Here is a 22,753-nt window from a genome sequence, read left to right as displayed (position 1 = left end):
CAATCCGCTGCAGGGTCTTGCGTTCTGAGATGGTGCAGTTCCCGAACCAGACAGTGATGCAGCTGCTCAGGATGCTCTCAATGGTCCCTCTGTAGAACATGGTCAGGATGGGGGGAGGGAGATGTGCCTTCCTCAGCCTTCGTAGGAAGTAGAGACGCTGCTGGGCTTTCCTGGTGATGGCGCTGGTGTGGAGTGACCAGGTGAGGTTCTCCGCTAGATGAACACCAAGAAATTTGGTGCTCTTGACGATCTCCACAGATGATCCGTCGATGTTCAGCGGAGAGTAGTCACTCTGTGCTCTCCTGAAGTCCACAACCATCTCTTTAGTTTTATCCACATTCAGAGAAAGGTTGTTGGCTCTACACCAGGCAGTTAGTTGTTGCACCTCCTCCCTGTATGCTGACTCGTCGTTCTTGTTGATGAGACCCACCACGGTCGTGTCATCGGCGAACTTGATAATATGATTCGATCTGTGCGTTGCTGCACAGTCGTGAGTCAGCAGAGTGAACAGCAGTGGACTGAGCACGCAGCCTTGAGGAGCTCCAGTGTTCAGTGTGGTGGTGCTGGAGATGCTGTTCCCGATCCGGACTGACTGAGGTCTCCCAGTCAGGAAGTCCAGGGTCCAGTTGCAGAGGGAGGTGTTTAGTCCCAGCAGGCTCAGCTTCCCAATCAGGTGCTGAGGGATGATTGTATTGAATGCTGAACTAAAGTCTATGAACAGCATTCGTACATAAGTGTCTTTATTGTCCAGGTGGGTGAGGGCTAAGTGGAGAGCTGTGGCAATGGCATCGTCTGTGGAGCGGTTTGGACGATACGCGAACTGTAGGGGGTCCAGTGAGGGTGGTAGCTGCGTCTTGATGTGCCTCATGACGAGCTTCTCGAAGCACTTCATAACTATGGGTGTGAGTGCAACGGGACGATAGTCATTGAGGCAGGACACTGTAGACTTCTTTGGGACAGGAACGATGGTGGTAGTTTTGAGGCACGTAGGAACAACGGCGCTGCTCAGGGAAATGTTGAAGATGTCCGTAAAGACATCCGCTAGCTGTTCTGCACATTCTCTGAGCACCCTGCCAGGAATGTTGTCTGGTCCAGCAGCCTTCCGTGGGTTAACTCTGCATAGAGATCTCCTCACGTCGGCCGTGGATAGACAGAGTACCTGGTCGTCGGGGGGAGGGATGGACTTCCTCTGCGTTACGTTGCTCTGTACCTCGAACCGAGCGTAGAAATCGTTCAACGCGTCTGGGAGGGAGGCGTCGCTATCACAAGCAGGTGAAGCTGTCTTGTAGTTTGTGATCGCCTGTATGCCCTGCCACATGCGCCGGGTGTCTCCGCTGTCCTGGAAGTGGCTGTGGATAGTCTGGGCGTGTGCGCACTTTGCCTCAAATCTGGGAAATCTGAAATAAGACAAAAATAGATCATCATTAAATCTTATATCTTGGGATGTATAAAATTGTTGTAGTTCCTACACTGTTCACCAGATTTAGAAGTAAATGCATGTATACAGTGCATTATTTTGATGAGGTCTAATCTGGTCTAATGAGGTCTGATTTCTGGGACATATGGAACACTCCCCTCATCACTCCATCACTCTATCGGCACCTCGTCTGTACATGCCCTTTTAAAACCCCAAATGGGAGAAAAGAAGAGTGAAAAACGGTGGAAGAGGGACCAAGAGATTGACATCGATGGCAATTACTGCACAAGCTCCAGGAAGGAAACGATTCAAACAGGACAGCTTGTCATGTAGCCTGAGCCTAAAGACGGTTCAACAGTGAGGAGAGTGAACGGAACAAAAACCATGACAAGGACAACTGTCAGGCTTTTAACAGCACCACTGAGTCATTTGGCTACATTGACACACACAGACACACACACACAAACACACACTCACACTCAGTTCCTTTACACATTATTACTCATTCACTGTACTCAATAACAGACATGCATGAATGCCCAAACACTTGAAAAAAAGCATTTAAACACAGATAACTATTGCAACCACACTAAAAACCGTCTTCCAATTTTTATAAATAGCCTGTGAACAGCCAAGATGTCTTTTCTACAATTCCGATTAACATTAACATCAACAACAAAACCCTCACAATAAGAATCCATTATAAAAACAGACATGGACATTTTTTTTTACAGATAAAGGACTAAACCACACACACACACAATTAAACCATAACCACTTATTAATAAAGATCCACAGTTGAAAAGCAAGTGTAGTGTTATTTTCAAAAACTTGTGATGCAACTTGCTGAATTCTTCATGAAACGGTGATATTGCAAGGATATTTTTAAGCAAAAAACTAGTTTGCCTCTTCCAGGAGGTTAAGAGCTTGGTTTTTACTATATATAGTACAAACACAGATTCAAAATCATTCATTCATTCATTCATTCATTCATTTTCTACCGCTTATCCAAACTCTCGGGTCACGGGGAGTCGTCATCTCAGGCGTCATCGGGCATCAAGGCAGGATTCACCCTGGACGGAGTGCCAACCCATTGCAGGGCACACACACACACTCTCATTCACTCACGCAATCACACACTACGGACAATTTTTCCAGAGATGCCAGTCAACCTACCATGCATGTCTTTGGACCGGGGGAGGAACGGGGAGAACATGCAAACTCCACACACACAAGGCGGAGGCGGGAATCGAACCCCCAACCCTGGAGGTGTGAGGCAAACGTGCTAACCACTAAGCCACCGTGCCCCCCTATCCAAAATCACATCCACATAAAACAACCAGATATATTTCTCCATATATGGTATGAACCTTATTAATAACCTGTGGTCTGACCTTAGGACAGTGAACATGCACAAAATTATAATAAATGGAATTGAAATGCTCTGGGAGCAACAGTAGTGGATTCAAACATTGTCGTATTAAAGGTCTGATGAATAATTTCTATGCTGTCTTGAGCCTTGCTAAATAGAAAGCCTTGCTACAACTCCACAGCTTCCCAGAACTGTCTTTACCTACAGGTCCTGCTGGCTCCTAATTAACACTACTCTCATCCTGGGAGAAAGCCAGTGCTTACAACCACCCAATTAACGCCTGCTACAAGCTCCCGGATTTAACCAATGTGCCAGTGGGGTAAATATGGACCAATTAGAGCTTGAACATCAGGACAAACGCCTGAAGACTTCACACTGAACCCAGACGGGAACAACAGTGGTGTGGAATTATGGCTTTTTCTGTAAGCAGAGCAGAGACACATGATCACATGCCCAGTCATGGGATAGACTGCTGCAGGCTTCTTTTTTTTTTCCATAGATATCCATAAAAAAACACAATTAGTGCCTAAGTGTAGAAATTTAGATGAATATTAAAGTGCATTCTCTGTCACAGCTACTGCTTCTTTTTTATTGTTAAAAAGCTTATTTCCTTCTGAAAAAGACTTTAAAATGTGCGTTTGTTTCCTGAAGTAAAAACTTCCTGAGGTGACACATGACACAGTAGTAGCACTTAGCACTTAACGTGGGCTGTGTTATAATAACAGAAGGGTATAATAAACGTGTCAGAGCGTTAGCCTAAGGCACTACATCTATCGCTTGTAATCAATCATGTGAAGTGTGGAGCTCTGCTTTAACCCACTGAATGGAACCTTCACCACATGGTCTTGTTGTGCTTTGCTCTTTCTTAATGCACTGTGATTGTGAGACGTTATCCTGAGGAAGAGCACGCACTGACCTTTAAACCGTGAACGTCATCTTAAGCACTGGGAGGAAGCTTTACACAAATACATGTTTAGATCCCTTATGAGCAAGTCAGAGGAGACTGTGAAATGAAATGGAATAAGGAAGCAAACAGGAGAGGAGCCAAACACAGAAGGGATTCCAACGCCTTTGGGAAACACCAGATGGGATTTTGGGATAATCACAATAAACAAACGAATATCACATTTCTTATACAGATTTTCATCACATATCAACAATACAGTGTACGACATGCATTGAAATGCATTTTGATCGTCTATGTCATAACAATGTAATCACAATAGCATCAAAAATAAAAACAGACCATAAATTAAAACAGAATTTAAGCTATACAGGTAGAAATCTATAAGACAAATCTATAAGACAAATCAGTGACAAGACAGAATGAATATTATAAATATTATTATTATTATTATTATTATTATTATTATGAATATAAGTATTATTGTTATTATGTTACATTAGTAATTATGAATTATTTTTAATATTTATATTTTATATATATTTAATATTTTATTTTATAGTATTATATAATTTTATATTAATTAATAATTGTCTATAATTAATTCGTAATTAATATTATATATATATAAATGAATTTTATATTAATTAATAATTATTATTAATTTTGAATTATATTATTAATTATTATATTATTATTATTATTATGTGGCAATGCATAAAACCAAAAAGTACACACAACCCCATCCATGTAGTTATTTATTATTCATTAACCTGCCTGTCATTAACTTGTGTTTTGTTTTTTTCATCTATAAACTTCACATTATTTAATCAGTGTATGCTAATGATGAACCAATCCTTCGTCACTTCGTCATCAAACGTCGCCACAACCCGGAAGCGTCAGCACGCTATTTTTCTGCGCCATAAAGCCGGCTTGTATTTAGTCGAAAATGATGCTTTAAGTCTTAACGCACGTTTTTGGTTTTAAATCCCACGTATTTATGTCGCGACCGAAAGTCACGTGTAATAAGACTCGATTCGTAGCGAACTCTAACGGTGCTTGTTGTTGTTTATATGCCTGAGCTACAGAAAAGGAAGCGGTGTGTTTTGTTATTGTGGTGAATAAGAAGAGTGTTGGGTTGCGTTATGAGTTGTGGCTACGGGAGAGGGAGAGGAAGAGGAAGGAGAGGAGGAAGAGGAGGAGGAGGAGAACGGTGGAGCTCCGACTGGGAAGCCCGGGATGAGCAGCCTCGAGGCGGCGGAGGTCGAGGGAAACACCCGCCGCACCTGAAGGGCAGAGAGATCGGACTGTGGTACGCCAAGTGGGGGGGAGTGAAGCGTGCAGAGGCCGAGAGGAAGGCGGTGAGTGATCAGCTTTAATACATTATATTTACACACACAGCTTTAATACATTATATTTACACACACAGCTTTAATACATTATATTTACACACACAGCTTTAATACATTATATTTACACACACAGCTTTAATACATTATATTTACACACACAGCTTTAATACATTATATTTATACACACAGCTTTAATACATTATATTTACACACACAGCTTTAATACATTATATTTACACACACAGCTTTAATACATTATATTTACACACACAGCTTTAATACATTATATTTATACACACAGCTTTAATACATTATATTTACACACACAGCTTTAATACATTATATTTACACACACAGCTTTAATACATTATATTTACACACACAGCTTTAATACATTATATTTACACACACAGCTTTAATACATTATATTTACACACACAGCTTTAATACATTATATTTATACACACAGCTTTAATACATTATATTTACACACACAGCTTTAATACATCATATTTACACACACAGCTTTAATACATTATATTTACACACACAGCTTTAATACATTATATTTATACACACAGCTTTAATACATTATATTTACACACACAGCTTTAATACATTATATTTACACACACAGCTTTAATACATTATATTTACACACACAGCTTTAATACATTATATTTATACACACAGCTTTAATACATTATATTTACACACACAGCTTTAATACATTATATTTACACACACAGCTTTAATACATTATATTTACACACACAGCTTTAATACATTATATTTACACACACAGCTTTAATACATTATATTTACACACACAGCTTTAATACATTATATTTATACACACAGCTTTAATACATCATATTTACACACACAGCTTTAATACATTATATTTACACACACAGCTTTAATACATCATATTTACACACACAGCTTTAATACATCATATTTACACACACAGCTTTAATACATTATATTTACACACACAGCTTTAATACATTATATTTACACACACAGCTTTAATACATTATATTTACACACACAGCTTTAATACATCATATTTACACACACAGCTTTAATACATTATATTTACACACACAGCTTTAATACATTATATTTACACACACACAGCTTTAATACATTATATTTACACACACAGCTTTAATGCATTATATTTACACACACAGCTTTAATACATTATATTTACACACACAGCTTTAATACATCATATTTACACACACAGCTTTAATACATTATATTTACACACACAGCTTTAATACATCATATTTACACACACAGCTTTAATACATTATATTTACACACACAGCTTTAATACATTATATTTACACACACAGCTTTAATACATTATATTTACACACACAGCTTTAATACATCATATTTACACACACAGCTTTAATACATTATATTTACACACACAGCTTTAATACATCATATTTACACACACACAGCTTTAATACATTATATTTACACACACAGCTTTAATACATCATATTTACACACATAGCTTTAATACATTATATTTACACACACAGCTTTAATACATCATATTTACACACACAGCTTTAATACATTATATTTACACACGCAGCTTTAATACATTATATTTACACACACAGCTTTAATACATTATATTTACACACACAGCTTTAATACATTATATTTACACACGCAGCTTTAATACATTATATTTACACACGCAGCTTTAATACATCATATTTACACACAGCTTTAATACATTATATTTACACACACAGCTTTAATACATTATATTTACACACACAGCTTTAATACATTATATTTACACACACAGCTTTAATACATTATATTTACACACACAGCTTTAATACATTATATTTACACACACAGCTTTAATACATTATATTTACACACACAGCTTTAATACATTATATTTACACACACAGCTTTAATGCATCATATTTACACACACAGCTTTAATACATTATATTTACACACACAGCTTTAATACATTATATTTACACACACAGCTTTAATACATTATATTTACACACAGCTTTAATACATTATATTTACACACACAGCTTTAATACATTATATTTACACACACAGCTTTAATACATATATATATAAATTAAAAAAATAATAAATAAAACTGTGTTTCACCAGGATCACTGACCACATTTTAACCAAATACAAAGTATTTGTTCAATTTCCATTTGTTAATGTGTGTGTGTTTGTGTGAGTGTCTGTGTTTGTGTGTGTGTGAGAGAGTGAGAGATTATGACTGGTGGTGTTTATTGTAAGTGTTTGTTGCCTTTTTGGGCTCCTTTTATCATTTGTAATGGTGCTCCCATATAAAACAGTTCAGCACAAGCCCAGACATTTTTAGTGTCCTGATTGAGGACAATGTCCCGTCCAGAGACAAGCTGTTTGGTGTTGAGCTTTTGTTCAAACCGACCATCGAAAATACCCTCTCTAATGAATGTTTTTTTTTATTGGCTGTTGCGTTAAATCTTACCCTGATACAATAGTGCTATTTTCTGATTGGCTATTGTGTAGCCTCTTTTTTGATTGGCTGATAAGTGTCAGGCTCGACTACGGGAAATACGGGAGAGCGTGACAAAAAACAGTAGCTTGGAGGACCTGGGATTCAAACCCATGACCTTCTGTTCAGCAGTCCAACACTTTAACCACTAGGCTACCACATCTCACAAGAAACGCTCATTTTTAAATTCACTGCATTTGCCAAACACCCTTATATCCAGAGTGATTTACATTATCTCATGTTTATACAACTGAGCAATTGAGGGTTAAGGGCCTTGCACAGGGGCCCAACAGTGGCAGCTTAGTGGACTTGGGAACAAACTCACCACCTTCCGATTGGTGGCCCGACACCTTAACCACCATGGTGCTGGTACAAATCTGATCCGAATGCAGACTTCAGCAGTGATTTCATATAAACTTGTAGCTAATGCGTCCCTTTGCTGCCTTTTTAACTTTCTTGATGAACAACAGTCAGGTATCCAGCGTTCTGCTTGTTCTCAATGGATATTGTATGATATATGAATATCTATGTGGGATCCAGTCGGACAAAAATAAACCATGATAAATATAACTAAATTAAATAGAAAATTTTTTTCCATGTTGGTCCTTAGAGAGCCGTAGTGCAGATGGACGAGTCGAGAGAGCAGCACATCACACAACTACTGAACTCGGTCCAGAGAGAACCGTCTCGTGACTACGGGCCGTCCGTCCCTCCGCATCGGCAGGTGAAGCTGGAACCGAGCGGCCACAGGTGAGCTCGCTTGTCGTTTATCTTCCTCTAACATCCAGTTGTGTTGTTCCTCACTGCTTTACTAATTCTACCTGACTGCATGGCTTTCTCTTTAACTTTTAGCTACTTCGATGGTGAAGGCCCTTCAGAAGAGCTGCAGAAAACGGTGAAAGTGGCTAAAATCGAGGCGGTGAAGGAAGAGGACATAGAGATAAAGACTAAGATAAAGCAGGAGCACGTCGATCGAGATCTGGAGTACCTGGTGCAGGAGATCAGTCGAAAGCCTTCGCTGGATGAAGAGCTGAAAAGTGACCTTCAGGACAAAAGACAGAATTCAAAATATCTGGAAATGCTGGTGAGAGAGACGGAGAGATGGCATGATTTCTGCTATTCGTTTATTTGCTTTTTGTCATTTTCTGTCGGATGATAAACCATCGATGAGCCGTGTTTGACCTGTCGTCCTTCTCGTTCCAGACATTTCGAGAGAAGCTGCCTTCCTACAGCATGAGAGAGGTACGGTGTATGTATAACAGATGTGAAATGATGTTTAAAAGTAGAGTACATCATGTTAAAGAATAGAGAATAAAAGGGGGTGTGTGTGTGTGTGTGTGTGTGTGTGTGTAGGAGTTGGTGAAGCTGATTCAGGCCAATCTGGTGGTGGTGGTGAGCGGAGAAACTGGCTGTGGCAAAACCACGCAGGTGACTCAGTTCATCCTGGACCACTACATCCAGCGTGGCATGGGCTCGCTCTGCAGGGTGGTGTGCACACAGCCGCGACGCATCAGCGCCATCTCGGTGTGTGAGATCAGCCAGCTTGTATCACGTGGCTCAGATCGACGTCCGTGACACGCCATTAAAGGCATCATTGTTACTGACATTAAAAATGTTGTGACAAACACGTGATGTGTGCGCAGGTTGCCGAGAGGGTGGCGGCAGAGAGGGCGGAGTCTGTGGGAGAGGGAAAGTCCTGCGGATATCAGATCCGTCTGCAGAGGTGAGCATTTCACATCACACATCATGGGTGTTTGTTTGTTTCATATGATTACAGCAGACAATTCTGCAATGAGTTCGGCGAGAGAGAGAGAGAGAGAGAGAGAGAGAGAGAGAGAGAGAGAGAGAGAGAGAGAGAGAGAGAGAGAGAGAGGGAGGCGGGGAAGGAGGGGAGAGAGACGGGGAAGGAGGGGAGAGGAGGGGAGAGAGGAGGAGAAGGAAGGAGGAGGGAGAGAGAGGGGAAAGAAGGAGAGAGGGGGAAGGAGGGGAGAGAGAGAGAGAGAGAGAGAGAGAAGAAGAGACGGGGAAGGAGGGGAGAGAGACGGGGAAGGAGCAGGGGGGGAGGAGAGGGGAAGCGAGAGAGACGGGGAAGGAGGGGAGAGGAGGGGAGAGAGGAGGAGAAGGAAGGAGGAGGGAGAGAGAGGGGAAAGAAGGAGAGAGGGGGAAGGAGGAGAGAGAGTGAGATGGAAGGGGAGGAGAAAGTGTTGGAGGAGAAGAGAGAGTACAGGAGGAGAAAGAGAGAATGTGAGTGAAAGGAGTAAGGGAGAAGGAGAGGGAAGGAGGGAGAAAGGCTAAATGAGTTTTGAGAGAGAGGGGGAGAGAGAGAGAGAGAGAGAGAGAGAGAGAGAGAGATCAGCAGTGTGTGAATGAATACAGTTGAAGTGTTTCTGAGAATGGAAGCAAAACTGAATGTAAAATGTTTTAACATGAAACACAATACTGTGTGTGTGTGTGTGTGTGTGTGTGTGTGTGTGTGTGTCTGTGTGTGGTGAAAGAGTATTACAGTGTTTGTGCAGCAGTGTGCTTGTGTGTATATCATGGTGTTTGTGTAGCTGTGTGTATCATGGTGTGTATGTGTGTATATCATTGTGTGTGTGTGTGTGTGTGTGTGATTTCCTTCACCCTATAGTGAGGTAGGTTTTGTACTCAGTGTGCAGTGTTGTGTTTTTATGCTCTGTAATAAATTCTGCTGCTGCAGTGAGACTGAACCGTGGAGGGAAAATTCAATCGAATCCTTTTCTCCCTTCTTCTTCTGTCGCTCCTATCAGTTTATGGAGCTCTTTATAGAGTTAGAACTTCTCTGAGTTGTTTTTTCCTCTGCGTCTCTCCTCCTCCTCCTCCTCCTCCTCCTCCGCAGCAGCAGCAGTGTGAGAGAACTGAAACTGGTTGTGATCTGCAGCCAGCCGAGTCCTTGTTTCTGTAATAAATCTTTTTGTGATGTTGTGCGAACATGTTCTGATGAAGTCTTGTAATAAAACGTTGCCGTTTTCCCGCTTTACGTCACGACGCCGGGCTGTGTGCTCATCATCCTCCGGGCGCTGCCATCCAGCCGGTTGCCACGGAAACAAGGCTCGGTGCTGTATTGTACGACGGGAATTATTCTTCAGTGGCTGCGCTCGGATCCGTAAGTGTTCTCCTTTCACTGAAACTTATTTACATCACCATGTGTCTGGTGTATCGGATTATGAGCACACACTCGTTTAAACACACACCGTCACATTAGAGTAAATAATGACAACAATAAAACACACACACACACACTGGTGTTAAATTCTGTTTATAGAGATACTACAAGGCTCCTCATTGTTTCTCTGCTTTCATTTAATGGCCTAAAGAGAGACAAACGATCAGTGTCTCTTGTGTGCCAAGTATATTATGTTGTGCGCGCACAGACACACACACACACACACACACACACACAGTGCACTAGCTGAGTGTACGCAGTGCTCACATCACCATGTAGTTTCTGTGCATTAGTAGTTTTTTCTGCCTACATGTGCTCTCTCTCTCACACACACACACACACACACACACACACACACAGAGTGCACTAGCTGAGTGTACGCAGTGCTCACATCACCATGCAGTTTCTGTGCATTAGTAGTTTTTTCTGCCTACATGTGCTCTCTCTCTCACACACACACACACACACGCACACACACACACACACACACACATTCCTGTCATGTGCTTGTGTACTCCAGGTGTTTATCCAGCATCAGTCATCTGGTTCTAGATGAGATCCACGAGCGCAGTCTGCACTCAGACGTCCTCCTCACCATCGTGAAGGATCTCCTGAGGTACAGAGACGACCTCAGGGTCGTGCTCATGAGCGCCACGCTCAATGCCGACAAGTTCAGCGAGTACTTCGGTGAGACTGCGTTCTCCTGAAATGTCACACATACTGTACATAGTTTGTTTTTATTACTATTTATCTCATTTAATATATTTAATCCCCCTGCATACTCTCCCTGATGCTTTACCTAGTTACCATGGTAATGGTGCACCAGCTCATTTATTTATTTATTTTCTGGAACATAAAAAAAAGATTCTTTGAAAATGTCTTGAATTTTGTGATTCAAAACTATCTGAATTATTGATATTGCAAGCCAGGATAAAAAAAATCGTTAAAATAAACTCAATGAAAAATGTTTTCATTAATTTCTAATTTATATTTCTATCTTTTATTTTTATATAAACACAGTTTGTGTCGATTTGCCTAAACTCTTGCATATATCACGAGTTCTAGCATTTTCAGTTCCGTTCAGGTTTTATTTGTGCGGAGTTTTTAACGTCGTCCGTCATCGCCATGCAGCTTCATAGAGATTCGACTTCGAATTAAACTCAGAATTACAATGAATTTATATTTATAAACTCATTTAAATATTCTCCAGCGTAGAGAAATTAAAGGAGTCCCATGCGGCGGGAAATGTTTCAGTCCAGCTGTCACGCAGCGCAGCGTCGTCTAGCGATGAATTAGACTCTGATTAATGAGATTTGATCGGCGTGAACGTCTTCGTCTTTCCCATCAGCGCTGAAGTGTCTCCGCGGGACATCAAAGAAAGTTAACGATCCGATCGATCCCGACGGAGAAGCCGGGCATCAAACGGCGCAAACCTCCAAATAACGCCATGTTCTTTTCTCTGATCTGCACACAGATCACTGCCCCATGATCCACATCCCGGGTCACACCTTTCCTGTGAAGGAGTACCTGCTGGAGGACGTGGTGGAGATGCTCAGGTGAGTTCCTGTCCGTTCTCCTGAGGAGTCAATCACTCTTACCTGATTCTCACCTGATTCTTTTCTCGCTAATGTTTTTCGTTCCTTTTTATATGACACCAGTTTACCAACAATGAACGTTTTTAATTTAAAGTTTGATCTCTGCTCATCACATGACCAATTTATTTGCGTAAACAAAATATATATTGTGTAAACAAATCGTATGGATTGGTTTTTTATTTTTCTTGCTGAAATGTCGAATCACGTGCGAGAGTGTGTGAGAGTTTTAGACAGCAGTTAATTTATGAAGGCGAAGATGGCTGAGAGTTTGTGTACATCCTGTGGGACCGAGGTTCAGGTGTGTGTTTAATGACCCGTGTGTCTCCATCCGGGTCGCAGGTTCCGGCCGCAGCAGCAGGATCGACGTCCACGCTTCAGGAGAGGATTCATGAGCGGACAGAACGTACGGCCCGAGAAGCAGGAGAAAGAATCAGAGTACAAGGAGAGCTGGCCGTGTTTCGCTCGCACGCTCAGAGACAGGTTCAGCTCACACACACACACACACACACACACACACACACACACACTCTCTCACACACACACACTCCCTGCAGAATTGATGCTGGTTTGTCAGAGAAGGACAGGTGATGGTGCGAGTTCAGCACTTCTCTGAGGATGTGTTGAGTGTGACAGGGTGAAACAGCATCGCTCTCGTCTCACACGCCTCCTTCTGCTCTCACCTCTTTGCCTCGCTCTGATTGGCAGGTTCTCTGACAGCACCATCAGCACCCTGGAGATGATGGACGAGGACGACAAGATCAACCTGGAGCTGATCGTAGCGCTCATCCGCCACATAGTGCTGAACGAAGACGTGAGTGTGTGTGTGTGTATATATAATTGAGTATTTGTGTTCTTGTGTGTGTGTATAATTGAGTATTTGTGTGTATGAATGTGTATTTGTGTGTGTGAGAGTGAGTGATGGATTTGGCCAGCACTGAGGCAGATGGCACAGCTTTGAGCTCTAATAAAGCACAAACACTTTGGCATGAGATGGATGTTAATCATCCAGTTCAGCAGATGCTCCATCATTCCCTCTCCTCTCCTCTTCATCATCACTTCCCATTCTCTTCATCTGATCTTCATCTCTTCTCTTCCTCATCTCTGCTCATCTTGATCATCTCGTGTGTGTGTTAGACTGTGTGTTAGACTGTGTGTTAGACTGTGTGTTAGACTGTGTGTTAGACTGTGTGTTAGACTGTGTGTTAGACTGTGTGCAGGCTGTACAGCGGCTCGTGTTTCCTGACTAATTTACACAAAGCATCTCGTGGAATTTTCAGACATTCTGCTAATTATGTTTAGAGTTCCAAATTGCCTTTTATAAATGATTGTGTGTGTGTCGTGCCTTGTGAGGACTTCAGCCATGTGTGCCTTGTGAGGACTTCAGCCATGTGTGCCTTGTGAGGACTTCAGCCATGTGTGCCTTGTGAGGACTTCAGCCTTGTGTGCCTTGTGAGGACTTCAGCCTTGTGTGCCGTGTGTGCCTTGTGAGGACTTCAGCCGTTTGTGCCTTGTGAGGACTTCAGCCGTTTGTGCATTGTGAGGACTTCATCCGTGTGTGCCTTGTGAGGACTTCAGCCTTGTGTGCCTTGTGAGGACTTCAGCCTTGTGAGGACTTCAACCTTGTGTGCCGTGTGTGCCTTGTGAGGACTTCAGCCTTGTGTGCCGTGTGTGCCTTGTGAGGACTTCAGCCTTGTGTGCCGTGTGTGCCTTGTGAGGACTTCAGCCTTGTGTGCCGTGTGTGCCTTGTGAGGACTTCAGCCTTGTGTGCCGTGTGTGCCTTGTGAGGACTTCAGCCGTGTGTGCCTTGTGAGGACTTCAGCCGTTTGTGAATTGTGAGGACTTCATCCGTGTGTGCCTTGTGAGGACTTCAGCCTTGTGTGCCGTGTGTGCCTTGTGAGGACTTCATCCGTGTGTGCCTTGTGGGGACTTCATCCGTGTGTGCCTTGTGGGGACTTCATCCGTGTGTGCCTTGTGGGGACTTCATCCGTGTGTGCCTTGTGAGGACTTCATCCGTGTGTGCCTTGTGGGGACTTCATCCGTGTGTGCCTTGTGGGGACTTCATCCGTGTGTGCCTTGTGAGGACTTCATCCGCGTGTGCCTTGTGAGGACTTCAGCCGCGTGTGCCTTGTGGGGACTTCAGCCGCGTGTGCCTTGTGGGGACTTCAGCCGCGTGTGCCTTGTGGGGACTTCAGCCGTGTGTGCCTTGTGGGGACTTCAGAGCCCGCTGGCTGTTTACTTTCTGATGTTTGCACTGAAAGCTTAAAGATGCTACTTTTTCCTCTGTAGCTTGTTCCTGTGCTGTGAGACTCGACAGAACAGTCTGAGAGTGTTCACACGTACAGCTGCTGTTAAATAAGAGAAGTTTACATCACAACTTATTTACATCTTTATGGTACAACATAAAAAAGTTGGAGGTCTGTTTAAAGGGATCATCTGATTACTTTCTCAATATCAGCCAAGATATATTCAGTGTCTGATGTTTGCTTTTGTTAGTTTTAGTCTTTTTTTTTTTTTTATCGTTCCCCCAATTTTTTATCAAATTTAGTCCTGACCAGTTCCCACCCACCCATCCTCATCAACGACCATCCGTCCGTCCATCCGCATCAACGCCCATCCGTCCGTCCATCCCCATCAATCATTTGTCCCCATGAACACCTCCACCCACCCTTCTCCATCAACACACACATGCATTAATCCATCCATCCCCATCAACACCCATCTATCCATCTATCCCTATTAACACACATTCATCCATCTGTCCACCCATTCATCCCTTCAAGGATGAAGGGATGAAATTATATAACATATAGTTCTACTTGAACTCCTATGAACTCATATAACTTACTAATGTTATAGAGATAACGGAAGATAATTTAGAGCGGTGTGTGTGAGTGCGTGTGTACGTGTGTGCGCGTGCGTGTGTGCGCGTGCGTGTGTGCGTGCGTGTGTGCGCGCGTGCGTGAGTTTGGCTACAATCTCTTTAACAAGCTTCCAGAAGCTCAGGTCAGAACCTTGTAGTTATGAGACACTAATAACAAAGATTATAGGTGAAAAAGCACTGACCTTTATTACAGCAAGGGAGGAAGAGAGAGCAGGCGTGAGAGGGGGAGACAAAAGTAGGACTGGCAACCAGAGAGAGACAGACAGATATACACGTGGTGGGCAAATAGAGCGAGAGCTGATTGGCTGTGACAGCACGATGACACGCTATGATGCACCCCATCTGTGGTTCATTAAGAATCAGGGCCATGAAATGACACACAAGCTCACAAATCATTTACAGTTATTTGTTTAATGTATGTGCTGAAGGTTATGTGAGAATGTGTGTGTCTCTCTCTCTCTCTCTTTCTCTCTCTCTCTTTGCCTTAATTAAACCTGTAGTGACTGAGTCAGTGGGGCTTTTTAATATCATGAACTTTTCACGAGTCAGATAAATTTGGGTCTGATGTGAACCATGTTCTCACTCAGTCGATTTTTCACACCTCATTCTTCTCTGTTTAAATACGTCTGATATCTGATTGAAAGTCGGCAAGTTGCTAAAAATAGGACCCGAGCAGACCTTTTACACACACATCACGAGAGCTTATCATTCATGTTTCGTTTAGCGCTTAGCGTGACTACAGCGATCGGTTGAGAAATGGAGAACAGAAAAGTGTCAGACGGTTCCATGTTTTTCCGGTCTTTACCGGTTCCTGCTGTGGCCTCAGGAGTGGATCCTGATGTGGTCGTCTGCTCTTGTAGCTCATCTGTTCTGTATCCTTCCTGTGAGGATGAAGCAGTCTACTGTTCTCCTCTGACCTCTTTTATCAATAAGGTGCTTCTGACTGCTCACTGGATGCACCAGTTTGTGTAGTGACTATTTAAAGCTGAAAAGGGAGATTTTCCCATTCTAATGCTCGCTGTCAAGCTCTTGCAGCACGTGTGCGTGTGTGTAATTGTATACTCACAAGCACCTGTATGTGTATAGTTATAAATGTGTGTATGTATGTAGTTGAATACATGTGTGTGTGTGTGTGTGTGTGTGTAGTTGTATACTCATAAGCATATTTGTGTATGTGTGTAGTTGTACACTTGTGTGTGCGCGTGTGTGTAGTTGAACACTCATAAGCTTGTGTGTGTGTTTGTAGTTGTACACTCGTGTGTGTGTGTGTGTGTTTGTAGTTGTACACTCGTGTGTGTGTGTGTGTGTGTGTGTGTGTGTGTGTTTGTAGTTGTACACTCGTGTGTGTGTGTGTGTGTTTGTAGTTGTACACTCGTGTGTGTGTGTGTGTGTGTGTGTGTGTGTGTTTGTAGTTGTACACTCGTGTGTGTGTGTGTGTGTGTGTGTGTGTTTGTAGTTGTACACTCGTGTGTGTGTGTGTGTGTGTGTGTGTGTGTTTGTAGTTGTACACTCGTGTGTGTGTGTTTGTAGTTGTACACTCGTGTGTGTGTGTTTGTAGTTGTACACTCCTGTGTGTGTGTTTGTAGTTGTACACTCGTGTGTGTGTGTGTGTGTTTGTAGTTGTACACTCGTGTGTGTGTGTGTTTGTAGTTGTACACTCGTGTGTGTGTGTGTGTGTGTGTGTGTGTTTGTAGTTGTAGACTCATGAGTGTGGGTGTATGTGTGGTTGCACACTCATAAGCTTGTGTATGTGTTTGCAGTTGTACACGTGTGTGTGTGTGTGTGTGTGTGTGTGTTTGTAGTTTTACACTCGTGTGTGTGTTTGTAGTTGTACACTCACAAGCTTGTGTATGTGTTTGCAGTTGTACACGTGTGTGGGTGTGTGTGTGTGTTTGTAGTTGTACACTCATGAGTGTGGGTGTGTGTGTGTGGTTGCACACTCATAAGCTTATGTATGTGTTTGCAGTTGTACACTCGTGTGTGTGTGTGTGTGTGTGTGTGTGTGTGTGTGTGTGTGTGTGTGTGATTGCACACTCAAACTCCTTTGCCTGTATGTTCTAAGGATGGAGCCATCTTGGTGTTCCTGCCTGGCTGGGACAACATCAGCAGCCTGAATGACCTGCTCCTGGCTGACCAGATGTTTAAATCTGGTAAGTTTCTCCTCTCTTTGTCTCAGTCCACCACTACAACATCCTCCTCCTCCTCCTCCTCCTCCTCCTCCTCCTCCTCAGTGTACAGTAGCTCCTCCCACTTTGTTGTATATTTAGAGAAATGTGCAGGTGTTTAGTGTGTAATAAAAGCATACACATGTCTGGAGTAAACAGTATGTGTTCTCATCACTGTCCTGTCCTCTGTAGACCAGTTTGTGATCATTCCACTGCACTCCCTGATGCCCACAGTCAACCAGACACAGGTAAGAGCTCCACTGCCTCCGGCTTTCTTCTTTTAGAGTTTATATAAACTTAGCTTGTTACACCAGCATCGTCTCGGTTGAAACAAATCGTTATACCAACAGCTTGTTTAGAGAGCAAGAAGACGTCCTTTTAATTTATTGTTCTGTGGCCTTAACACACCAAGCTGTCTGATTGGCTGTCTGGTCACGGCCTTTAGAGCACTTTGGGATAGTCTACAACATTTGCTACGTTGACCAACACAATTATGATGTTCTGATGGAGCAACTGATTAATGATGTTGTTTCTAATCAGGTTTTTAAAAGGCCACCTCCTGGTGTCCGGAAGATCGTGATTGCAACTAACATAGCAGAAACCAGGTGTGTGTATATATATGTCTGTCTGTGTGTCTGTCTGTCTGTCTGTGTGTGTGTGTCTGTGTGTGTGTGTGTTTGTCTGTCTGTCTGTGTATGTCTTTGTCTGTCTGTCTGTCTGTCTGTGTATGTCTTTGTCTGTCTGTCTGTGTGTGTGTGTACGTCTTTTGTCTGTGTGTGTGTATGTCTTTGTCTGTCTCTGTGTGTATGTCTTTGTCTTTGTCTGTGTGTGTGTCTTTGTCTGTCTGTCTGTCTGTGTGTGTGTATGTCTTTGTCTGTCTGTGTATGTCTTTGTCTGTGTGTATGTCTTTGTCTGTCTTTGTCTGTGTGTATGTCTTTGTCTGTCTTTGTCTGTGTGTATGTCTTTGTCTGTCTGTGTGTGTGTCTTTGTCTGTCTGTGTGTGTGTCTTTGTCTGTCTGTGTGTGTGTCTTTGTCTGTCTGTGTGTGTGTCTTTGTCTGTCTGTGTGTGTCTTTGTCTGTCTGTGTGTGTCTTTGTCTGTCTGTGTGTGTCTTTGTCTGTCTGTGTGTGTGTGTGTGTCTTTGTCTGTCCGTGTGTATGTCTGTCTGTGTGTTTGTGTATGACTTCATCTGTCTGCGTGCGTGTGTGTATGTCTTTGTTTGTCTGTCTGTGTGTGTGTGTATGTCTGTCTGTGTCTCTATCTGTGGCCATGCTGCTTTTCCTCCTCACATTGCTGGTCTAGTAGATTTTATTTTATTCAGGATTGTTAGTGCTCACTTTGACAGTTTCCACATTTCCCTTAATTACTGTCCAGTCCCTGTTTCTCCTGCCCAAGGCTTGTGTTTACAGTCTGAACTCTGTGCTCACTAATTAATGCCTTACACACACTTTCATCTTAACAGGCTTTAGTAGATATTGTGGGATGATAATGTGTGTATGTGTGTGTAATATAAATAATACATACATACACACTTTATTTAACCTCTATTATTATGTGTATGTTGAGTAATTTAGACTAATACTAAATCTTTCCTCCTCTCTCTTCCTATCTGTTGTTCAGTATCACTATAGATGACGTGGTGTATGTGATCGATGGAGGGAAAATTAAGGAAACTCACTTCGACACACAGAACAACATCAGTACAATGACGGCAGAGTGGGTGAGTCTCGCCAACGCCAAGCAGAGGAAGGGGCGCGCTGGCAGGTACAGTGTTCTCTCTGATCTCTCATTCACCCAGTGTGTGTCTCTCTCTCTCTCTCTCTCTCTCTCTCTCATTCACCCAGTGTCTCTCTCTCTCTCTCTCTCTCTCTCTCATTCACCCAGTGTCTCTCTCTCTCTCTCTCTCTCTCATTCACCCAGTGTCTCTCTCTCTCTCTCTCTCTCTCTCTCATTCACCCAGTGTCTCTCTCTCTCTCTCTCTCTCTCTCTCTCTCATTCACCCAGTCTCTCTCTCTCTCTCTCTCTCTCTCTCTCTCTCATTCATCCAGTGTCTCTCTCTCACTCTCTCTCTCTCGCTCTCTCTCATTCACCCAGTCTCTCTCTCTCATTCACCCAGTCTCTCTCTCTCATTCACCCAGTCTCTCTCTCTCTCTCTCTCTCTCTCTCTCTCTCTCTCTCTCTCTCTCATTCACCCAGTCTCTCTCTCTCTCTCTCTCTCTCATTCACCCACTCTCTCTCTCTCTCTCTCTCTCTCTCTCTCTCTCTCTCTCTCTCTTCCTCTCTATCGTAACGTGGTGTTATCTGTGATTAAGAAGGAAAACGAGTGAAACGGAACACACACAATGACTTGGTGTTGAAAAGTTCTAAGAGTGCTTCAAGTCCTCTTTTCAGTTTTAACATACTGCCAAGAATAGATTTTATTTTTCTCACATTTACATTACAGCACAGTGAAAATCTTTTTTCACATATCGCAGATTTAGAGTTTGGGTCAGACATGATGCAGTGGAGCAAAGTGTCTTGCTCAGGGGCCCGACAGTGGCCCAAACATCTGATCACCAACCCAGAGACTTAACCACTTCTTTTTTTTTTTTTCCAAATTAATACTGAAACTCTGCTAATACTTTAATCTGATTGGTCAGAATTTCTGCATTATTTTTATGGTAAATCACGGCTCGTTAACCTGAACAATAAGTTTATATTAACTTGTTCTTGTTCTAATGTTTTACTGTTACTATAGTAACGGCTCAAACACGGGGACTCGGAACTTAATCCGTACAAGAGAGATTTGTTTTTTTTTGTTAGGAGACTTTTCTTTTACATGTTTGTTTGTTTGCTGTTGTGTTACTAATGCGATGGTTGTTATCATGCTTGACTTCACGCGCTAGACCTCGTACTATCTTTGTTAACGGACCGTCATGGCAAGCTAGCTGTACTAGCTACATGCACGCACCGGAAGCAACGACGATCTCTGCTATGTTCTTGTTTCCGTACGTGACAATAAACGTGCACTAGCTGTAAGTCAGAACTAGAGTTGTGAGTACGAAACTGGACCGTAAGCTCTACAGGATTGGCCTGAGGAACAGTTTGTTCAGATTTGTTGCTGTACCCATTTTGCATGCAATTGAGAATTGTAATTTAAATGTCGCTGGGCATTGGCGCTAAAACGAAAGCACAGAAAATTCCTGATAAATCGTGAGCATACAGTTAGAGTGGCTTTTATCTGGCGAGCTCTGAATAGCGAGCTCTGTGACCTGATTAGACATTGTTCCACCTCTTCATTCCACCTGGCCACCTTTCACTGGCACCAATAATGCCTGGTTTCTAATTCCTGCCTGCTCGCACCTTCCATTTTTTTCCCCCTTATTTTTACAGATTTCTCATCCCAGAAACCTGTATGTTCTTCCCCCCATGTCTCAGTGTGCATTGAGGAGGGAGCTTAATTACGTTTTTTTGTAACCCTTTTTTTTTTTTTTTTTTTTTTTTTTTCCCTTTTTTTCAATCACACAGAAACATGTGGCCTTGAATAGCTTCTATTTCACGCGACAGCAAATGGCAAAGTCTCCATTCTTCTCCAGGCTTAGAGAGCTTCCACTCAGACTATTGATTCTCTCAAGACCATGAGGTTTTTTAAAAAAAACTTTTACATCATGAGAACAGAGTGTGTGTGTGTGTGTGTGTGTGTGTGCGTGTGCGTGCTTTGGTTGAATTTAATGTCTCTAACAAAAGTTCTGAATTAGTCAGCCTTATTGCATTAGTTTGTTCTGTACTCAAGTTTCTTCCAGCACTACATACACTAACAGACTTGCAGTGCAGCTTTCATGGATCGTGCTACACACACACACACACACACACACACACACACACACACACTCGCAGCATTCTGCCAAATGATGTAGTAAATATTTAATATTGAACTGGTGCAGGAATAAATAGAAGCAGGGATTAAAATAAGGTGTTAGTGATGTAAAAGGGGCGTGGCCTCCGAGGCGTGTGTGTGTGTGTGTGTGTGTGAGTTGCTTTTTGTTCTACATTGTAATATGAAAGTTATGAATTTGAATCTGTGCAGAAATCAGTAAGTAAACTTATCAAATAAAGATTTCAGTAAGTCAGGTGACCTGCTAACGTGCAGGCTTGCGTCATGCCGTCGCCATGGCAACTTGATAAAGCTGCATGTTGCCAGTAAGTGATGTCCCCCGTCCCCCCTCCCTCCCGCTCTCCCCCCCTCGCTCCCCCCCCTCTCTCTTCCTCTCTCTATCTCTCTCCCACTCTCTCTCTCTTTCTTCCTCTCTCTCTCTTTCTCTGTCTCTCTCTCCGCTCTCTCTCTCTCTCTCTTCCCCTCTCTCTCTCTCTCTCTTCCTCTCTCTCTTTCTTTCTCTCTTATTCTCTCTCTCACTCTCTTCCCTCTCCCCCCTCTCTCTTCCCTTTCTCTCTTCCCTCTCTCTCTCACTCTCTCTCTCTCTCTCTCTCTCTCTCTCTCTCTTTCTTTCTCTCTCTCACTCTCTTCCCTCTCCCCCCCCTCTCTCTCTTCCCTCTCCCCCCTCTCTCTCTCTTCCCTCTCTCTCTGTCTCTCTCCGCTCTCTCTCTCACTCTCTTCCTCCCTCTCTCTCTCTCTCTCTCTCTCTCTCTCTCTCTCCCTCACTCTCACTCTCTCACCTGAGGCTTTGCTCCTGTAAACATCTTGCTCTGTGCTAATGACCTGAACCATGTACATTTACTCATTTATGCCTCTTTATATTAATGTAAATAATTGCAGCTGTACACACACACACAGACACACACACACACACACACTTTAACATTTTGTGTAGAAACTCATTTTAACCACGTTTTAACACTGTGCTCATTTCCTTTCCTGCAGTTGAACCAATCAGAATGCGAATCTCTGAACCAACCCACTGGAAGCCCCTCCCCCTTCCTTCCCTCTCCATCATACCTTATTATTCTTTAGTCCCAATATTTTTTGCTTGAATGTTGCGGCCTCAATTGTTCTCCTGGTACATGGGGAATTTTAGTCTTTCTGAATCATTTCAGCAACTTTCTCTATGTAACTCTAGCTAATTCCACCAAACAAACCCTTTTCAGACCCTTTTTCTTGTTTATGATACTCGTTTTTAGAATCCATGTCAGCTTTGATGGAGAAGCCCATTCTTCTTCAATCAAGCTAAGTACGGCAGGTTTTTAGATCTGTCCCTCAGTGAAGTGTTTTATTTGAGATTAGCTTTATACAGAATTGTGTGTGAACAAAACACCACATTTACTGACTCATCTTTACCTCACTCTCGGCAGACAAAGTGAACAAAAGTAAAATAAAGAAACCAAGACAAACA

The 22,753-nt window shown here is 42.6% G+C and overlaps 1 protein-coding gene across 1 annotated transcript in view; it reads left to right on the top strand.

Annotated features, from left to right (window-relative positions):
* The first annotated feature begins 4,582 nt into the window (after positions 1 to 4,582).
* The window catches only part of dhx36 (DEAH (Asp-Glu-Ala-His) box polypeptide 36), a 29,915-nt gene continuing 11,744 nt past the window's right edge, over positions 4,583 to 22,753 (top strand). Inside the window, exons 1-15 of the mRNA XM_060878352.1 lie at positions 4,583 to 5,054; positions 8,213 to 8,352; positions 8,455 to 8,686; positions 8,806 to 8,844; positions 8,956 to 9,126; positions 9,246 to 9,325; positions 10,652 to 10,726; positions 11,307 to 11,473; positions 12,261 to 12,342; positions 12,721 to 12,861; positions 13,087 to 13,192; positions 17,325 to 17,412; positions 17,620 to 17,675; positions 17,968 to 18,032; positions 19,047 to 19,190. Of these exons, the coding sequence (XP_060734335.1) occupies positions 4,839 to 5,054; positions 8,213 to 8,352; positions 8,455 to 8,686; positions 8,806 to 8,844; positions 8,956 to 9,126; positions 9,246 to 9,325; positions 10,652 to 10,726; positions 11,307 to 11,473; positions 12,261 to 12,342; positions 12,721 to 12,861; positions 13,087 to 13,192; positions 17,325 to 17,412; positions 17,620 to 17,675; positions 17,968 to 18,032; positions 19,047 to 19,190 (1,802 nt within the window). The 5' untranslated portion in view covers positions 4,583 to 4,838. The remainder of the gene's footprint in view (positions 5,055 to 8,212; positions 8,353 to 8,454; positions 8,687 to 8,805; positions 8,845 to 8,955; positions 9,127 to 9,245; positions 9,326 to 10,651; positions 10,727 to 11,306; positions 11,474 to 12,260; positions 12,343 to 12,720; positions 12,862 to 13,086; positions 13,193 to 17,324; positions 17,413 to 17,619; positions 17,676 to 17,967; positions 18,033 to 19,046; positions 19,191 to 22,753) is intronic.

The sequence above is a fragment of the Tachysurus vachellii genome, chromosome 9, assembly GCF_030014155.1.
Source record: "Tachysurus vachellii isolate PV-2020 chromosome 9, HZAU_Pvac_v1, whole genome shotgun sequence".
Classification (NCBI taxonomy): Eukaryota; Metazoa; Chordata; class Actinopteri; order Siluriformes; family Bagridae; genus Tachysurus; species Tachysurus vachellii.
The sequence above is the reverse complement of the archived record's forward strand: the minus strand, read 5'-3'. Positions and strand labels throughout refer to the sequence as shown.